The sequence below is a fragment of the Phoxinus phoxinus genome (genome assembly GCF_949152265.1).
Source record: "Phoxinus phoxinus genome assembly, chromosome: 8".
In the NCBI taxonomy this organism is placed as follows: Eukaryota; Metazoa; Chordata; class Actinopteri; order Cypriniformes; family Leuciscidae; genus Phoxinus; species Phoxinus phoxinus.
This window is the reverse complement of record NC_136883.1, coordinates 19397858-19417316: the sequence shown is the minus strand read 5'-3', so window position 1 is coordinate 19417316 and position 19459 is coordinate 19397858. Positions and strand designations below refer to the sequence as shown.

The following is a 19459-nucleotide window of genomic DNA, read 5'->3' as shown; positions in this document are numbered from 1 at the left end:
CACACCGGAGGAGAAGCGCCGCGTCGCGTCTGTGACAACTCGAGGTATCGAACACCGGACGCGCACTTTCATGTTTATGGCCTGCAATATTATGTTTAAGGACATTATGGAATTAAGATCATGTCTATGTTATGAGGCTACTGTACAACGTTGCTTAGTCTGCACTTTATCTCAGAGAGCGTCCGTTAACTGAATGTATCCTGAAAATCTGATAACATCAGCAATTTTCATTCAACCAGCTGATTTCTGTAAATGAATGTAAAACATATATATTGCAGCAAGTAATAACGACGATTTGACACAAATAAATGTATATAAAATCTATTAATTTAAAATAAATGTAATATAAAACTATGTGAATGGCGCTCTCTGGCGCGGCAGGATTAATTTTGAACAAGGTCTTGAGCCATTGCTGGCGTCGCGGACAGACGCCGAATGGCGCCGCCGGTGTGTGTGTGTGTGTGTGTACACTCTCAGAGAATAAAGTGTTAAAATTTTAAGTGGCTCTGCGCGACGCATAGATGTATCTGTTAAACTGTTTGTCTGTTTGTTTGTTTGTTTTGTTGTGAACTTGAATGTCATCTTCTCTGAAGAAGACTGCAGTTACAAAAGAGAAACTAGATCGCAGGTTATTTTGCTTAAGTTTCCAATTGACTGAAGATATAAGTATTGTTAAATTATGTTCTTAATACATTTTTTAAATTTGACAGTGGTAGCCTACATTGTGAACAAAGGTCAGATATTATGCATAAAAGTTTGGTCTAATAATGCATAGCAACCTGTGCTTAAAAAAAAAGAAAAAAAAAGTAAAAACCGAGAATCGAATCGAACTGTGACCTTAGAATCGAAAATGTAATCGAATCGAGGATTTGGAGAATCGTGACACCCCTAGAAATAAACATTAATTTGTGGGTTGAAAAAACTATTAAATCTACACGTATTTTAGTTTACACAGTTCGCTACAGATGCGGTTAGCTATCTCTGACTACCAGTAATAATAGTACACGCTCTGACCATCCAATCAAAGAGCGTGGAAATGCCTACGTTATTGTATGCCTGCTAGATGGCCCCGGTGCAGTCAACTCGATATCTGATTGGCTGATTAAATCTGACCTATTATCTGATTGGTTAAAGCAACAGTTTCATTGCCATTCATTTAAGCTACAGGCGCCCGCACTATCGATTCTGAAGGCCTCGAGGCAGATATATTTGACCCTGGCAACACATGATGACTGAAATATGATTGGATAAAAGCACTAAAATAAATATACACTCCTGGAAGCAGCGCAACCAAGAGAGAAGCTATGACATTACGAGAACGGACTATTGGGAATAATTTAATCCTCATTCATAAAAAAAAAAATATAAAAGTGCAAGTCAGTGATTCTCATAGTGTTTAGGCCAGCAGAGAAGGCCTTGCTGGCCCTGACGGCCCACCACTGATATATATATATATATATATATATATATATATATATATATATATATATATATATATCATGGGTTTGCAAACATAATATGAGATTTTATACATTTTATATATTGAATATCTTAATATATATTTTCTTAAATAATTAATTATAATACATTTTTAAAAATTCATTTTTTGTTATTTATAGGTCTTGAGGGATGAAACGACAGAAAAAGAGGAAAACAGCAGTAAGCCACTTTTGCTTGTGGATGAAAATGTTTGGATATAAAATAAAGAAATTAACATATTCAAGAGATGACAATTTTGGGATTTCGTAATAAAAATAAATACTGTTACGGATAAAACGGTGGGTCACATAAGTAGGGTTAAATATAAAGAAACTTATAAAAGAAAATATAAAAGAACTTACATCAACCGTAAATGTATTCTCAAAATAAATGGGCAGCAGAGTATGTGATGATGACAGAATGAGTAAATGACAGAATTTTAATTTTAAAGTGAACTATCCCTTTAACCTCTCTCTGAATGGTTTCAGAGATTTGATTTTAGTGAACTCTTTCCCCTCCGTATCAGTATTTTCTATTTTAGTGCTTGCTGGCCCATTAATAAAGTGTATTCTTTTGTATTCAACTTTGACTGTCTGTTGGGTTTCTGTGGCTGGGACCTGAGTTTATTATTTTACGTTGGTCACTAGGTGACACACACACCACATAGTTTCCCCTGGCCAGTGGGCCCTTCAGCCAAGAGCTTTAGAGCTGAAAAAAGGGGGTGAAAGCACACTGTTCCAAAATGTCACCCGCTAGCCTCCATGAACCCCCGTCAGCAGTGAAAGAGGGGAAGCCCTTCCACGAAGCCCTGGCCACCAGCCACGGCCATGTAGCTGCCAAAGAACTTGACAAACATCTTGACTTTTTTTTTTTCACCATTTTTTTATACATGCAAATTGTATAATTGTCACAGGTCAGGCCAGGCCAAGCCAGACTGCACCCACCCCTGGACCAGGATCACCCTGAGGAGCGCGTCAAAGGAGGCAGGAGACAGGAATAAAAGAATAACAACTTTATTTAATGTCTAAAAGCAATTTGAAAATCCTAATCTAAAATCCTCTTTCCTTTCCCCAGGAATCCAAGGCAACACCATGGTAAGTTATGGACAAGTAGGTATCGCAGGTGAGTAGGTAGGATAGGGCTCACTTCCTTCTGGCGCTGGTGCCAGACTCACAGTGGTAAGTGACGAACAGGTGGGTATCCTAGGTGAGTAGATGGTCGGGGCTCACTTCCTTCTGGCGCTGGTGCCAGACTCACAGTGGTAAGTGACGAACACCACACAAGGGGCCTCCGGGCCACAGCAACCTCAGGGTCGTCGGCGGAGCAGAACTCTTTTTGAACAGGCCGGATCAGGACCTCCAGCAGAGATGTACGGTTCTCACGTGGGTTGTAAAGGGCAGGCACTTCACACCATACAGGTGGGTTTCAGGGCTGCAACAGACTCAAGTCACAAGCTGAGCGGGGCTTTCGCTGGGGCAGACAGCATAACACTTCAAGCAGGGGTAAACCGTTCTCACGTGTGTTGCAGGGACAAACCGTTCTCACGTGTGTTGCAGGGACAGAGTCACGAGCTGAGCGGGCCTTCACTGGAACAGACGGAATCAACACTTCAAATCGAGGTGAACGGCTCTCACATGGGTGGCAGGAGACAGAGTCACAAGCTGAGCGGGGCTTCCACTGGGACAGACAGAATCAACACTTAAAATAGAGATGAACAACTCTCACATGGGTGGCAGGAGACAGAGTGTGAACTCAGAGAAGTGAACGACTGAAATCTCGCACGTACACACACACAACAGCGTAACAGCCCGCAATGCTCCCCACGGACCATTTCTCACTGAAAACTAGCTTTAAATGTATTAAGTGTATCTCTTTTTGTGGTTAAATGTATGTACATGTCCTATTAGAATTAGCTCTAATGTGTACAGTGTGATATTCAAACTCTATATGCTTGCAATCTGAACAATCATGTATCCCTGTATTCCTGACTCTCAGTATTGTAGTTTGTGGTATCTGTACAATCACAAAAACCCGACGGCATTGAATCTTAGCGTCAAATCACAAAAAGATGCATTATTTCAGAAATACCATCTTTTCTGAGAATAAATGCGCAAAGTTATCACCACCATAAATAACAGAGAGGCGTGGACGTTTCGAACAAAGAACGTCTTTCCCGCCTCAGTTTCTCATAACTGATTGGTCCGTTCAAAGAAAATAGGTGGACCTACCTGGCCCTAAAAGACCAGTCCTGTCGCTCGCTCTGGGCACTCCGCCAGAGAAAGAATCTCCTCATCTTCATGGAAAACTCCGTCAAGGAGTCTCTTCGTTTATTTTCTTAAACTTCGTTTTCATCTTAGCCTTTTCTTTATTTCCGTCTGAGTTCAGTCATCTCTCGGTAAAGTGTTACATTCGTGTTAACTGCCGAAGTTGCGCATCACCTGCTGCGGAAGGAACTCCGGAAAACTGCTAGAAGGACAATTTGAAATCAGCTACACACACACCTCTGAGAGCCAGATCAAAAGCAAGTATTGTATTTCACGATTGAAACTGCTGTTTAAAGGTTGTCTAGAATATTCCTGCGAATATGATATGCATACTTGGGGTCTCTTTGAAAAGTAACTGAATTGAAAATTGTCACTCTAACTCTCTCCCTCCAATCTTTCTTTCTCTCTTTCTCTCTCTCTTTATTATTCGTTATTCGATTACCTTGCTTTGAATTGTACTGTTTGTTTTGCTATATAATCATATTTACTCCGTGTGAATTGTAGTCTTATATTCTTTAGTTTGTTTTTATTAAACCCAGTAAGCTTCTTGAATTGAATCTGTTTCATTTTGCTCACTAAATCGAAGTCAATGAAAGTGTACGATCCAAGCTACTAAAGCTCTATTTTTCTTGTTACTATTTCAGTAACTTGAATTGTACAAACATAACACACTTATTACTGTTTGATAAGGAAGTCTAACACTCCGTTCGCCGGACGAACCGATTGTTCAGACAACTGAAATTAATTCTGGTAAAGGTTACCTTTAAATTATTGAATATATTGAATATTCCCTCTTTGGGGGAATTTAATCTTTGTAGACTATAAGTAAATCATATTCATAGACTCATGAATATTTACTTCATTTGAGTTAATTATTCCCCGAACGTGATTGTCGTTACACAGAGCTCTAGAACCTCCACGTCTGGCCGCTGGAGAGGATGCGGAAGAAGTGAGTGGACTATCACCAGGAAGCTCTACAAGGAAGCTGTATGCTTTGAAGTGGCATCTTTTCAATAGTTGGTGCTCTTCCCGAGGCGAAGACCCTCAGAGAAATGCTATTGGGTCAATGCTTTCCTTCTTACTGGAAAGGCTGGAGAGGTGGTTCTCTTACGAGAGTACTCTAGTGTTGCGTAAGAGTTTCTTACGCTACGGGCAAATCCCTTTTCTCAAGAATACTGAAGCCAAAAAATTATCCTTAATTTTGCATGAATTTAAAACGCATTGCTGCACAGAGCAGACCTAGGCAAGACGGCTCGCGCGCCTATTGGTCGCTCTGCAGCAACTGCTGCGACCTATCGAGGGACTGTACGTGACGTAAGCACCAATGAGGGAGTGGGCGCCCGTGCACGTCACGTCCCGTCAGAATGGGCGTGGCATATATCTACATAAGCTGAATCCAGATAGGGTGTTCTTTGATTTTTCATCTCTTCAGCAAAGTGTTCACTTCACATCGCTGTTCTCTGGAAAAGCCTGCGCCGTCGACGAGTCTTCTCAACGGGACGAGCCATCCGCCTTGCAGACAGAAGCCGGCCATCTTCTCGCCACTTCCGCCACCGTTCCTGCTGCTCTATCCGGTGCCTATGTCCTTTCTCTATATTGCATTGTGTGTTCGCCCTGCGGCACACTCCTTCCTAAAAGAGCAGAGGCGTTGTTTCAAATGCCTCACTTTTTCAAGTGCGGCTCGTGTCGAGCCCCCCTCAGCGACGGGGACCACCACATCCTGTGTGTTTCCTGCCGGGGACGAAACCACGCGCTTTCCAAGGGCGGCTGCCCGGAATGTGAGGGGATGGCTATGTTGATCCCTTCATGCTCGTCTATCTTCCATTGACGTGGACCCCGCCCCTCCGCTTCTCTCTTCTGGGCCGTGCCGGAAAAAGCACCGTTCACAGAGAATGTCGGAGCTAGAAAAAAGCTGGAAGGCGCCATTTTCTGTTAGGCTGCGGCCTACTGTCTCTTCGACGCTCTCCCACGTGGGCGGCGCGAAAGACAAGGGCTACCTCTCCATTCCTCCTGTCGAGGAACCGGTAGCAACACACCTGTGCCCGCCTTCCGCTGGATGGCAGTCCAAGCCCTCGCTGCCCTCGAAAGCCTGCAGGACAACTTCGGCTCTGATCGGTCGCACTTATACCACCGCCGGTCAAGCCGTGTCAGCGCTTCACGCCACGGCCGTGCTCCAAGTTCATCAGGCCAAACTTCTTCGCTCTATGGACGAGGCGGGCCCGAATCCTGAGAGTTTTACGGACCTCAGAAGCGCTACGGGCTTAGCTCTACGAGCCACCAAGTCCGCTGCACAGGCCATCGGCAGGAGTATTGTGTCCCTCACCGTTACTGAAAGACACTTGTGGTTAACTTTGTCCGACATGAAAGAGTTCGATAGAGCCACCTTCCTTGACGCGCTGGTGACTACAGCCGGTCTGTTCGGCCCGGCAGTGAGGGGCTTCGCGGAGCGGTACTGTGTGCTCACCCCTACTCACAAACACGGGTCGCTCTGTGACACTCACTCACTCAGAGCTCCCATTAATAAACACGAAACGCGTTCTGTGTGCAGAAAACCCATCAATAAACACACAATGTGTTCTGTGTGTAGGGAGCGCGCGTGCCTCCGTGAGTGCGCGCCCACTAGCAAACACTCTATGCTATGTACCGCACACACACAGCGACCAGAGCCCAGATACCATTCTCCCTCTAGCTTTAAGCATAAAAGCATGGGAAATGATCCCGGGCGTGTAAGATTGGGTACTGAACACTATAAAACGAGGTTATTCACTGCAGTTCGCCCGCAGACCCCCGCGCTTTCGAGCCAGGGTCGAAACCACGGTGAAAGCAGAAGTACCACATCTACTGTGTGCCGAGATTGCGAAGCTGCTTAAAAAAGGGGCTATAGAAACCGTCCCTCTGATTCAGAGCGATTCGGGTTTCTACAGCAGATATTTCCTCGTCCCAAAGAAGGATGGCGGTCTCAGACCCATCCTAGATCTCAGGCGTTTGAACAAAGTCCTCATGCAGAGATTGTTCAAAATGCTCACGACCAGACAAATTCTCGCACAAATTCGCAGACAGACTGGTTAGTCTCAGTAGATCTAAAAGATGCCTACTTTCAGATTCAAATAACGCCCCGTCACAGGCCTTTCTTGCGATTCGCCTTCAGGGGTCAGAGTTATCAGTACACCGTCCTGACGTTCGGTCTATCTTTGGCGCCTTGTACATTCACAAAGTGCATGGACGTGGCACTCGCACCCCTGAGACAACAGGGAATGCGAATTTTGAATTTTCTAATTCTAGCGCAGTCAGAGGCAGAGCTGATAGCCCACAAAGCTTTATTACTCAGCCACTTACAGGATTTGGGTCTCCAAATCAACTGGACCAAGAGTTCGCTGTTTCCCAGCCAGGAAATTTCCTTTCTGGGGACAGATTTGGACTCTGTGTCAATGATAGCGAGACTGACGTCAGAGCGCGCGCTGCGAATACAACGCTCCTCTGGCCGTATTCGCCTCAGGGTGACTCAGAGCTGTATTACAGCACTGGAGCCCTGGAAGGGGTCAGACTGGTATCAGTCAGGCGTGGATCTGGGAACGGTCTCGAAACGTAAAGTAATCTTGACAGATGCTTCCAACTCAGGTTGGGGCGCTCTCTACGAGGGTAGGCCAGTTTTCGGCCAGTGGGCAGCCCAGGAAGGGCGCTTACACATAAACTGTCTGGAGATGAAAGCGGTCGAAAGATGAAAGATTTTCTCCTCTTCGTAAAGAACCTCAATGTCTTAGTCCGCAAGGACAACATGTCAGTGGTAACTTACATAAACCGCCAGGGCGATCTCAGATCACAGAGCCTCCACACACTGGCGGAACGCCTCCTTGTGTGGTCCCAGCACAATCTGCGCCCGCTAAGAGCAGCGCACGTGCCAGGCCGACATGCTGTCCAGATACAATGTTCCCCCAGGGGAGTGGTCCCTGCACCCTCAGGTAGTCCAGACTTATGGGCCCTGCATGTATGGACCAACGGGTACCCGCTGATCTCCCAGTGGGAGTGCTAGACACAATCACACAGGCTGTAGAAGGCGGATAACGCTGTAGCGTTGTGGAGATTCTCTCCTTCTTACAGGAGCTGTTGGATAAGGGCAGGTCCCCCTCCAGGCTCAAAGTGTATGTTGCGGCCATAGCAGCGTTTACAAAACCTATGCACGGGCAGTCAATGGGAAGGAACAATCTCATCATTCGATTCCTGAGAGCAGCTAGGAGACTAAATCCTCCTCGGCCCCCTCTGGTTCCGAGCTGGGACCTCTCCACGGTCCTGGACGCTATGAAGGGCGGCCCCTTCAAACCACTTCAGTCCGTGGATTCGCGGTATCTTTCATTTAAGACCGCTCTCCTTGTGGCTCTCGCCTCAGTCAAGCGAGTGGGTGACCTGCATGCGCTCTCTGTGAGCGCTACGTGCATTGAGTTTGGGCCTAACGACTCAAAAGTCATTCTAAAACAAAGACATGGCTATGTCCCCAAAGTGCTCTCCACTCCGTTCAGAGCGTAAGTCATTTCCCTGTCGGCCCTCCCAGGTTCTGATAGTGAGAACGACGTAAATCTTCTCTGCCCGGTCAGGGCGCTAAGAATATACGTTGAACGATCTGCTGTTTTCAGGCAGTCAGAACAGCTCTTCGTTTCGTTCGGTGGTCGCACCAAAGGGCTAGCTACCTCGAAACAGAGCCTTTCAAGATGGATAGTCGACACTATCGCTCTGGCTTATAAGTCTAAAGGCCTCCAATGCCCCTTGGGCATTAGAGCTCATTCCACCAGAGGCATGGCCTCTTCGTGGGCCTGGTCCAGTGGGGTTTCACTCCAGGATATTTGTATGGCGGCAGGCTGGGCCATTTATAAGGTTTTACAACCTGGAAGTTCCTGCCCTACAGGCTAAGCTGTTTTCAGTCTAGAACGATACCTGGCTGAGAAACGGTGTTAATCATTTTATTACGCAGCTCAGGCTGGCTTCGCCCACCCTGACTGTTATACTGTACTAGCACATATTTTGTTCTACATATATATGGCTATGTTATACTCTTAGGCCTACCCCTCGTTGGCCTAGATATTACCCACTATCGTGTGTTCCCCGGGCACATGCCCTTGGAGCCATGTGTGGACGACTCTAGCACGCACAGCGTTTTACATTGGGTGTAAAACAAGAAACTATTATGCAACACGAGATTACTCTCGTTAGAGAACACTCTCGGTTACTCATGTAACCTCTGTTCTCTCTAGATGAGGGAACCAGTGTTGCGTAACCCTGCCGTGCTTGTGCTACATTCTGGTTTCGCTTCAGTATTAAAAACCAAAGAACACCCTATCTGGACTCAGCTTATATAGACATAAGCCACGCCCATTCTGGCGGGACGTGACATGCACGGGCGCCCGTGCCCTCATTGGTGCTTACGTCATGTACAGTCCCTCGATAGGTTGCAGCAGTTGCTGCAGAGCGACCAATAGGCGCGCAAGCCGTCTTGCCTAGGTCTGCTCTGTGCAGAAATGCGTGCAGCAATGCGTTTTAAATTCATGCAAAATTAAGGATCATTTTTTGGCTTCAGTTTTCTCGTGAAAAGGGATTTGCCCGTAGCGTAAGAAACTCTTATGCAACACTCGTTCCCTCATCTAGAGAGAAAAGAGGTTACGTGAGTAACCAAGAGTGTTTTCCCCCTCCACTCTGAAGCTGTTCATGGCTGATATTGCAGTATATCACGACACAGTGGACGTTAATTCTCCCTTCTCGGTTAGAACACAACACAGAGAATTCTTTCCATATGTGGCACTATCAGGTTGGTAAGTTCATGTGATGTATTCTCCACATATTTATCTCTCTGCGGACAGGATGTGGTCTCCGTAATGTCATTTTTTCTGCATAGGAAAAAGAACACAGCTGAAGAACACTGCACAGCTGTACGTTTATTTTTCCTTTAAAGAAAATAAAATAAACAAAATAACAGAAAATGTCAAGAAAACTGCTGAAGCAACCGATTCCCATCGTGGTACGGGGCTCTATGGTAACTATGGTTGGGAAGGTTATGATGTGGCCTGAGTGCACCTGCTATTAGGCACGCAGCAACACCGCCAATCATCGAAACACAATTTAGATGGTTGTGCCATTGTGTTATAGGGACCCTAGTGTCACTACATCGACACAACACCAAAGTGAGTGATAGATAGGGAACATCTTGTTAACTATTGTGACCTTTGGAACCTCCGTTCCCTGATGGAGGGAACGAGACGTTGTTTCCCACCTGCCACAACACTGAACTACTCGCTGAAATGGCCAGGACACTGTTTTGGCTCCTCTGCACAAACCTGAATGAGTGGAGCAAGCCATCCCCTTTTATACCCGTATGGGGGAGTGGCATGCAGATTACACTCAACAATTCTCATTGGGTTTTTTTAGGTATCAGCGGTGTTTGGGGCTCCCAAGTTTGACATTTGAAATTTATTTGAAGAATAGCCCCTTGAGATGTACCATCTCATTTTCGAGGCGGTCCTTAGAACAAGCACAAATACAGACAACAGGTTACATTGTATAACACATAATACTTCACATTCATACCAACATTTAGCTCTCCATAACTATCTCTTCACATACCAGCCCTCTAAGTACCGTAAAACTTCAAATAATAGCCCGGGCTTTTATTTTCCCAAATCGCCGAACTGCACCGGCTTGTATTGGAGACAGGCGTCTATATGAGACATGCCTTTAATTTAGTGTTGAGACTTCACCCTGTGCTGCAATATACATTTAGTTTTACATTCATTTACAGAAATCAGCTGGTTGAATGTAAATTGCTGATGCTATCGGATTTTCAGATGATATTCTCAATTCAGTTAACGGACGCTCTGAGATAAAGTGAATTCAGACGGCAGTGCAGACTAAGCAACGATTGTATTTCATTGTAAAGTACAATCATAACATAGACATGATCTTAATTCCATAATGTCCTTAAACATAACAATATTGCTGGCCATAAACTGACAAAGTGCGCGTCCGGTGTGCGATAACTCGAGTTGTCAGATGTGGCGCGGCGCTTCTCATCCGGTGTGCGATACCTCGAGTTGTCATAGACGTGGCGCGGCACTTCTCGTGCGGTGTGCGATACCTCGAGTTGTCATAGACGTGGCGCGGCACTTCTCGTGCGGTGTGCGATACCTCGAGTTGTCATAGACGTGGCACGGCGCTTCTCATCCGGTGTGCGATAACGCGAGTTGACGCGAGTTGAGACGCGCCGTTGACTCTCTGCCTGCCTTGCTTGCGCTAACAGCTCCCGCCCAAATGTGCAGGGCTCTCTTGCGTGCCCAATCTACACCATAGAACTGGCTTAAACAGACGATCTGACGGGTTTTAGAAGATTAAATACAACCCGAAACTAAAAAACAGACCCGGCCTCTATTTGAGACCGGCCTTTATTTACCCAAACCTGTAGCCACACCAGGCGTGTAAAAGAGACAGGCGTCTATTTGGGACTCAGCTATTATTTGAAGTTTTACGGTATATTGATACAACAAGTACACAGTTATCACACACAAGTGCAATCCCTAGTGTCACTACATCAATATTCCCTCCATCAGGGAATGGAGGTTGCAATAGCAAGGGCAACCCCTAGTGTCACTATATGGACATTCCCTCCATCAGGGAATATAGGATAAAATAGGAACCAAGACATTAAAATAATAATAATAATAACAAACATCCCTATATATGTTCTATATATAAAAATCATTTTAAAATCAAAATAATGTTTTTTAACCAAATATCTGTATATATTTTGATTAATTTAATATGACCACATTAATGACTTTATGACTTGAAATCATGAAATTAATATTTTTTTAAAGCATTTCTTCAAATTAATCATGTGAGAACCTAGTTGATTTCTCTCTATAATGAAAATCAAGCTGAATTGGCAAAGAGTTTTTTTTCCTCATTCATTTATTAAATTAAGTGTGTATATTTGATAAACCTGGAAATATACTGTATTTCAATAAAAAGTCTCAATAAATAATGAATTCACTTCAAACTACAAATTTACGTGTTACAATTTTACAAACAACATGTAAAGGATGTAAATGTATAAAATCTGACAAATTAATAAACAATTTTTGTAATTTAAAGCAAGTGAAAGAATAACTTGTAAGCTAATAATAATAATTCTACAAAATAGCAGGCATTTAAATATTTTAAACTTTTTTACACAAACATCAGAATAATATAGAACTATCGCTTTTGTGCTTCTCTTCCCATGATGGCTTTTTTAGTGTTTCTTTCTGGATGTAAAATAATGATGTAGCACTTTGGGGCAAATATGGCCACTAGTAATCCAAAACTGGAAGCTAAAATGGCAAATATCTCTACAGCTACTGCATATTTCCCTGGTGAGCTCACATATGCCGGAATAAATGCAATCCACACAGCACAGAAGATCAACATACTGAAAGTGATAAACTTTGCTTCATTAAAATTATCTGGAAGGTTTCTCGCCAGGAAGGCTAACATGAAGCTTACTGCTGCAAGTAGGCCAATGTATCCCAGCAGTAGAGAAAAACCAGCCACTGAGCCAATAGCACATTCATATACTATTTTAGAGCGAAGATACTGGTTGTTTTTATGGGGTGTTGGAGAGGCAGTTGATAGCCAGACTGCACATATCACAACCTGGAGGGCTGTTAGGACCAGAACTGTACATCTTTGTTGAGCTACTCCAAACCATTTCATTGCTCCTTTGCCTTCTGGCCGAGATGACTTGAACACAGCTATGACCACCATAGTCTTGACCAGGATGCTGGAGACGCACAGGACAAAGCTAATACCAAACACAGCATGTCTTAACTGACACGTCCACAACTGTGGCTGACCAATGAACAGTAGCACACACAGGAAACACAGTTTGAGTGACAACAGCAGCAGGAAGCTGAGCTCTGAATTGTTGGCGCGTACTATGGGAGTGTTACGGTGATGTGCAAAGATGACCATCACAAGAGCGCAGAACCAGGTGCCAAGTAGGGAAGCAGTGGTCAGAGAGATGCCCAGAGGTTCCTCATAGGAAAGAAACTCTACTTCTTTAGGGACACACTGATCCTTATCTGGATTGGACCAAAATTCATCTGGACACATTGTGCACTCAAAAGCATCTGTGAGGAAGAAAATTAGAGAGGGTAATAAATGGATGAAATGAAAATATTTTTTAATGATATCTACCAACAAAAATCTCATCACCTGTTGTATTAGAAATCTCTCCATCTCCGCATGGCAGGCAGTCAAAACAGCAGACAGGGAGACCTTTCCTGATGGCTTGTCTGGTCCCTGGGGGGCAGCTCTCACTGCACACAGAATGTGGGGGCTGTCATGGGACAGAATTTGTTGTTATTTATGAATAGAGTGAATGCTCAGTATACTGTATTATTTTCATGAGGCATTTGGAAACCATTGTTCTACAGTATGCCAGAAATGTAAGAATGAATTTAATATGCTATAATTATTATAAAAAATAATAATACTTTTTTCATCTGAAAATTCCAGTATAATGCATCCTCATCCAGTGTGAGCACCTTCCCTGTTGCTGCCCCTTCATTCACTACACCAACCGTTTGGACTCTTATTGATCCATCAGAGTTTGGCTGCCAGTTCAACACATCATAGATGGCCAGAGCATCTCCATTCTTATCAAATGACACATGATCCCCAAAGCTTGTGGTGAAGTTCACTTGCTGTAGGTAGTGAACCAGCTGTATAGTTCAAAATAAAAAAATATACATTCATACATGATTGCCACACTTTACTTGTAATTACAAAAGTTCTGATAACAATACTTGATTGACTGTTTTTATTCATTTTATTCATGTTATGCTTTCAAATAATATAATATAAACATATCTTATAACTATATAACTAACAAATACCAATATTATTGTGACAATATCAGATTTACTAAAATATCTGAACAATTAATTAATATAGAGCACATATTTTGCTTTTCCACATGAGCTCATCTATATGCTGCACTATACCCGTGGGTCTTACCTGCCAGGGTTTTAGGTTGATTATGTTTGCACATCTGTTCCCACTAAATGGTCCTCTCCCCTCTTCACACTGCATCAGGTCATGTAGTGCATGTGCCAGGGCATAAACTGCCTTATACACATTATAAGCTGCCCTCAACCCTGAAACATCAGAGTATGGTGTGTCCGTGGTGTTCAGATCCTCTTGTCCTGTACAGACCTTTTTCACTTGTTCACCATCTGTCTTTTTACCACCAGTTTCAAAACTGCACATGAACATGTTCTCCCAGAAGATCCTCAACATATTATTTCTTGGATCATTGCTGGGACAGAGACGTAGCAGAAAGTCTTTAAGTGTCTGGATCTCTCCACGCCTGATGGCGATGCCCAGTGTGCCGCCTAGGAAGGGTAGGAAACGTGGACTGTGAAACACAGGTGAAGTGGCCCAAGCTTCACTTGCAATCCACTGTCTGCCTGTCAGGTTTTGCAACACCACCTCATCCATCAAATTCATAAGATAGGATGAAGTAGAAAAAACAACCACAACTCTTGCTGTAGAGGCCTGAATCACTCCCATTACACGTTGAATATCTTTGGGGTTATTATCATGGGGTAGGATTTCTGAAAAAGCAACACAACTTCCAAACTGCTGCATTTCCTGCTGGAAGGACACAGAAGCATATATTCCGTAGTCGTCATCGCTGTAGAGGAAACCAACCCAGGTCCATCCAAAATGTCTCAAGATCTGAACCATAGCCCGCACCTGGAAGGCATCACTAGGAATAGTTCTGAAGAAAGAGGGGTACTTTTTCCTGTCACTCAAACAGGAGCAGGTGGCGTAGTGACTAACCTAATAAGGAAAGATCGAGCGAAGGCATGAAACAGAGAAATGAGTTATGAGTTATGATCAACATACACATATGGATGAGAAATAAAGTGTTATAATAAATAGATTCAGGATATATATGGCTAAAAATAACTTATAAAAGAAAAGTGCAAAAAATATGCATCTAGTGCAATTTTACTTTTTTCATCCCATCTTACTATAGGTACTCGAAACAGCCCCAGAACACTGGAAATCGCAATGGATGGAGTTGATCCTGGATCCCCCACAATCCCAATCACCGGAGGAGGGCCAGTGCAGTTTAGGTTGGAGAATGAATCCTCTGTTCCACTAGCCAGGGATAAGGCAGCCCGGAACGCCATTCCTAGCATCACACAGTTGTCATAAAGATGGTAACCAATAGTGATGTTAGGCAGCAGATTTGGATTCTTATTGATCTCCTTTATAGCAAAAACCATGGTCTGTGCCTGCTGGAAGCTTTCCATATCAAATCTATGAAAAAAGCAAGATAACTTATTATAATTAAGTGATACAAAAAAGATAATAACTAAAATATGAATTAAGCATCAATACATTCCAAATACATCTCATGGAACCCTCCTATTGTGCACAGTTTTCTTTTTTTTTAGATATAAAGTAGTATTAATAATTTTGTTGTTGTTGTGAAGTTAGCTGCATAGCCGTCTACACATTATTTGACAAAAACAGTAATATTTCCTATTTATTCTTTTTATTTTATTTTATTCCATTTCTCTTCTTTTATAGTTATGTAGTCATTCTGGACCCAGACTCACTTTTCACAATATGGTTGTTCTGGCTCTGTTCTGAAGCTCAGCTCTGGGAACACTGTGAAAAAATGAACTTCAAACAAGCCTCCAAGTATAACATCTCCATCCTGGTAAATTCCATTCAACTTGAAGCGTCCCTGGAGCTGACAGGTACCAGATCTGATGATTGATTCTGCAGAAATGCAGTTAAAAGACAGATACAGGCAGATGTGTAGAGTGATCCACATCTCTCTCTTTCTGACCCACTCACCCGTTCTGCTCGCTAATTTATGATGACGATTGTGTGGGGTGTTGCTTTAAAAGAGCAGGAGGTGCTACTTGGGCATCTCTGGAAAACACAATGTCGCCTTCCCACCATTTTGTCATTTCCCTATCTAAATTTAGGTTAAAGGTGTTATAAGATTTGTTCATGTTAAAATACATTCTCCTAACCCTGTTTAAAATGTTAATTGGTTAATATTAATATGAACTGCTTTCATTTATTACATTATTTGTTATCATATTATCTACTGTCGTAAACACACTGGTGTGTAGCACAAATTATTTTACAATTTCCTACATTTTGTTATTCTTCCAGCTATTTACTTACAGCATCTAATGAATCAGGAGTTCACACATTCACAGAAAATTGCTTACCTCCATGTTGCAAATTAAGGTGGATAGCGAGAGTTTGGGGCATGGCTACTGTAGCAGGCGGAGACAGAGGGTGTTAAGCCGGTGTTGTAAAATATTCAATTCCTGTGAGAAACTGTTCCAGGGTGGACACATATTCATGATATTTTCTCCATTGTGGGCAAACTGAAAATTACTACCAATCATTGTATCCTGAAATGTAGAAAAAAGTAAAAAAAATCAAGCTGAAATATATATATATATATTTTTTAACCCTTAGACGGTCTTCGTTTCGAAATCACCTCCTGGGCCTTCCCGGTCAGAAGTGACCGGACACCTAAAAATTAAATTTCCTCCATCCCAGTAAAACCAATGCAATTTATTTTTGTTCTATAATATTTTTTCTTTTTAATTTAGTATTTTGAGAGAATTTGATTGAATTTATTAATATTTATGCAATATTTATGGTCTATTTTTGCCATTGAAAATAATACAAACATTTTTAATTTTTTTTTTTTTTTATGCAGTATTTTAGTTTAATATAGAGTCTAGGCCTTCAAAAAAAATGGTTGAAGCAGATTAGCGCCATCTGGTGAGAGTATGGAGAGAAAGCGTAGAACCATGTTGTAACCACTAGATGGCATAAACAGCACTCTATGGAGAGGCATGTGACTTCCCCAGCTGTTTAATGGACACATTTACTTTTTTTTTTTTTTGTGGATTTGAATATATATTTAAACAATCTCAAAAACTATTTCTTATCAAGTTTTATATATATATATTTTTAGAAATAGTGATTTAAAGTGTTAGTTTTTGCATTATGATTAGTCAAACCTAAACATTGTGTTAGAAAGCCTAGAAGAATTATCCTAGAGTGGAAATCACACAATCCACCTAATATGTCATCATGGCTTAGTGATATAATGATGTTTAATATAAATATAAATATATATTTTTTAATATATATTAAAAAAAAATAAAAAAAAATTAATATAATATAATAATTATAATTATATAATAATATTTTTTTTCTTTCTCTCTAGATGTTTTAGAGTGTCACTCCAAAATTGTGTTTTTGTCAATTTCCCATTAATTTCCTATGGGGGTCATTTTTGACCAAAGACCACAAGTGTAACTATTTTTTTTATGACCACTTAACATGCTCGGATCATGACCTCATTTTTTTTGTGTGTTCACATAAATAATGCCATAAACGTCACTAAGTTTCGTAACATTCCGATGAAGCTGTGATTTTTAAAAATTCAAAACATATTTTTTGTAATCTGAATTTATTGGTGTGTATGTGTCTAAAAGTGTGTTTATATGTGTGTGTGTGTGGGTGTGTCTGTTTTGCACTCTTGATGTTGTAGAGTTTCCCCCCTTTCCTGCGGTGTACTTTTTTTTAGGATTGTGTCCGATTTGTGGATTGTACACACAAAAATGCGGAGAATTTTTGAATTTTTGTAAATTTCCCATTCATTTCCTATACATAGGTTTCTTGTATACAAACAATACCGGATGCGCGCGCATCCAAGAGGCAAGACCGCTATATGTTATGTCGAGTTCTGTAAAAGAACATTGTAATTAACGTAGATTTCGCATTGTTTGTAAATTCTTGTTGACTCAATAATAAACTGCAATTTCAGAGTTGAATCTGTTTGCTTGTGTTTCATTTGCATATTAATATAACATTATGTAAAAAGTTAGTTAGTTGACTAGTATGAAATGGTCCAACTAAGTTTGCGAATCATAAAAACATGACATACCCTATGCATTTAGGTTAGTTTACAGCACAACAGCTCCGCGTTATCTCTGCTTCTGCTAGATATAGCCGTAAAGACTGTTGCTTTCTGCCTCTTAGATGCGCGCGCATCTACGTGATGACGTTGCACAGAAACCCGTGTATGGGTCGGTCATTTTTGACCGAAGACCACAAGTGTGACTATTTTTTTCACGACCACTTAGCATGCTCGGATCATGACCTCAAATTTTTTTTTGTATTCACATACCTAATGCCATAAAAGTCACCAAGTTTCATAACATTCAGATGAAGCTGTGATTTAAAGAAAATATTTCGGTCAGAAACGACCGAGGACCGAAGACGAAATGCAAGGCACAAAGTCCAAGCACTAAGGGGCAACCGACAAAGCTTGTAAATCTCCTATCCTTTTAACCCTCTGGGGTCTGAGGGGTTTTCTGGGTCCTGGAGGTGTTCTGACATAATCTAACATTTGTGCTTATTTCTGTTACTTGTGACATTTTCCTGGCTAAAATCTTATTACACCGTATTCAGCACAAACTCTGCTACAATAATATGTCAGCAGCATGTATGTACATTTTTGTAGTTTTGAGATAATAACATTTATGCATGGTTTGTGAAAATGACAAAAAAAAAGTCACTGAAATAATGTCATGAAACCCAAACTGATTATTTCTTCACAAGACTTTTGAAAATTGTATCAGGTAGCCTAGAATATTTGCTTCAAAACTAAGTGAAAATTACCCTGAATACTCATTCAGATAAGACAATATATTGAATTAAAATTTGTAAGACATGTCTTGTGTAAGAAAGCTTTATGCGAGTATGCGTAAACCATCCATGAATATTGAGTGTTTCACACCTGAGAAAGAAAAAGACCCTCCCATAATGGCCCTATTATGACCCTCCCATAATGGTGGGCAGATCGAGGCTTCGTGAAGCAATGAAACAGTTGAACCAAATGTGCCATATTGTTTCGAGGCTTCGAATCAATCCGACACCCGTCTCAACGGTGACACCTAGTGGTCACTTGCTGGTGTTGATCTGAAACAACCTTGACGAGCCATTAAAAAAATGTGTTGTTTTTTTATTATTGTATTTTTCTAATATGTGAAGCTTGTAACCTATAGGCTCCTCACTGTGCATAATGTTATTTTGGTCCTGCAAAATGAATATTAATAAAAGAAATCAAGCCACAATGTCTCACTTTTTTTTAGAGATTTTTATTTGAAAAATATGAATTTCTCTTTGTTTGAAGTAAGGACTTAGCTTACTTCTTTTTTTACAGATAATTTCTCCAGCCTTTGAAAAAAATCCTCTCACAAGGGACACTTGTTGCTGGCATGCAAATACATTTTTTAGCTAGAACATACAAATGAGGAAAGATTACTGCTCTCTCTTTCCAGTAAGTTAGTGGATCATGAGTTCTGGGCATCTATCTATCCAAATCTATCTATCTATCTATCTATCTATCTATCTATCTATCTATCTATCTATATGAATCTATCTATGTATCGAGATATGTATCTAATCTATCTATGTACCTAGATATGCATCTATAATCTATCTATGTATTTATATATGTAGGCTATCTATAATCTATCTATATATGTATCTATCTATTAATCTAGCTGTCTATATTTATATCTATCTATTGATGTGTCACTATATGTAGGCTATACTCTGTCTGTCTCTAGCCT

At 41.6% G+C, this 19459-nt stretch overlaps 1 protein-coding gene across 1 annotated transcript; it reads right to left on the bottom strand.

Moving 5' to 3' along the window:
- Nucleotides 1-11975: 11975 nt before the first annotated feature.
- LOC307002756 (extracellular calcium-sensing receptor-like) lies at nucleotides 11976-15615 on the bottom strand (the record flags this gene model as incomplete). The annotated part of the gene is made up of 6 exons (XM_079620668.1): nucleotides 11976-12889; nucleotides 12975-13098; nucleotides 13256-13483; nucleotides 13779-14606; nucleotides 14801-15092; nucleotides 15395-15615. 6 exons carry the CDS (start codon nucleotides 15613-15615, stop codon nucleotides 11976-11978), a joined length of 2607 nt encoding a protein of 868 aa, XP_079476794.1.
- Between the last annotated feature and the right edge of the window lie 3844 nt (nucleotides 15616-19459).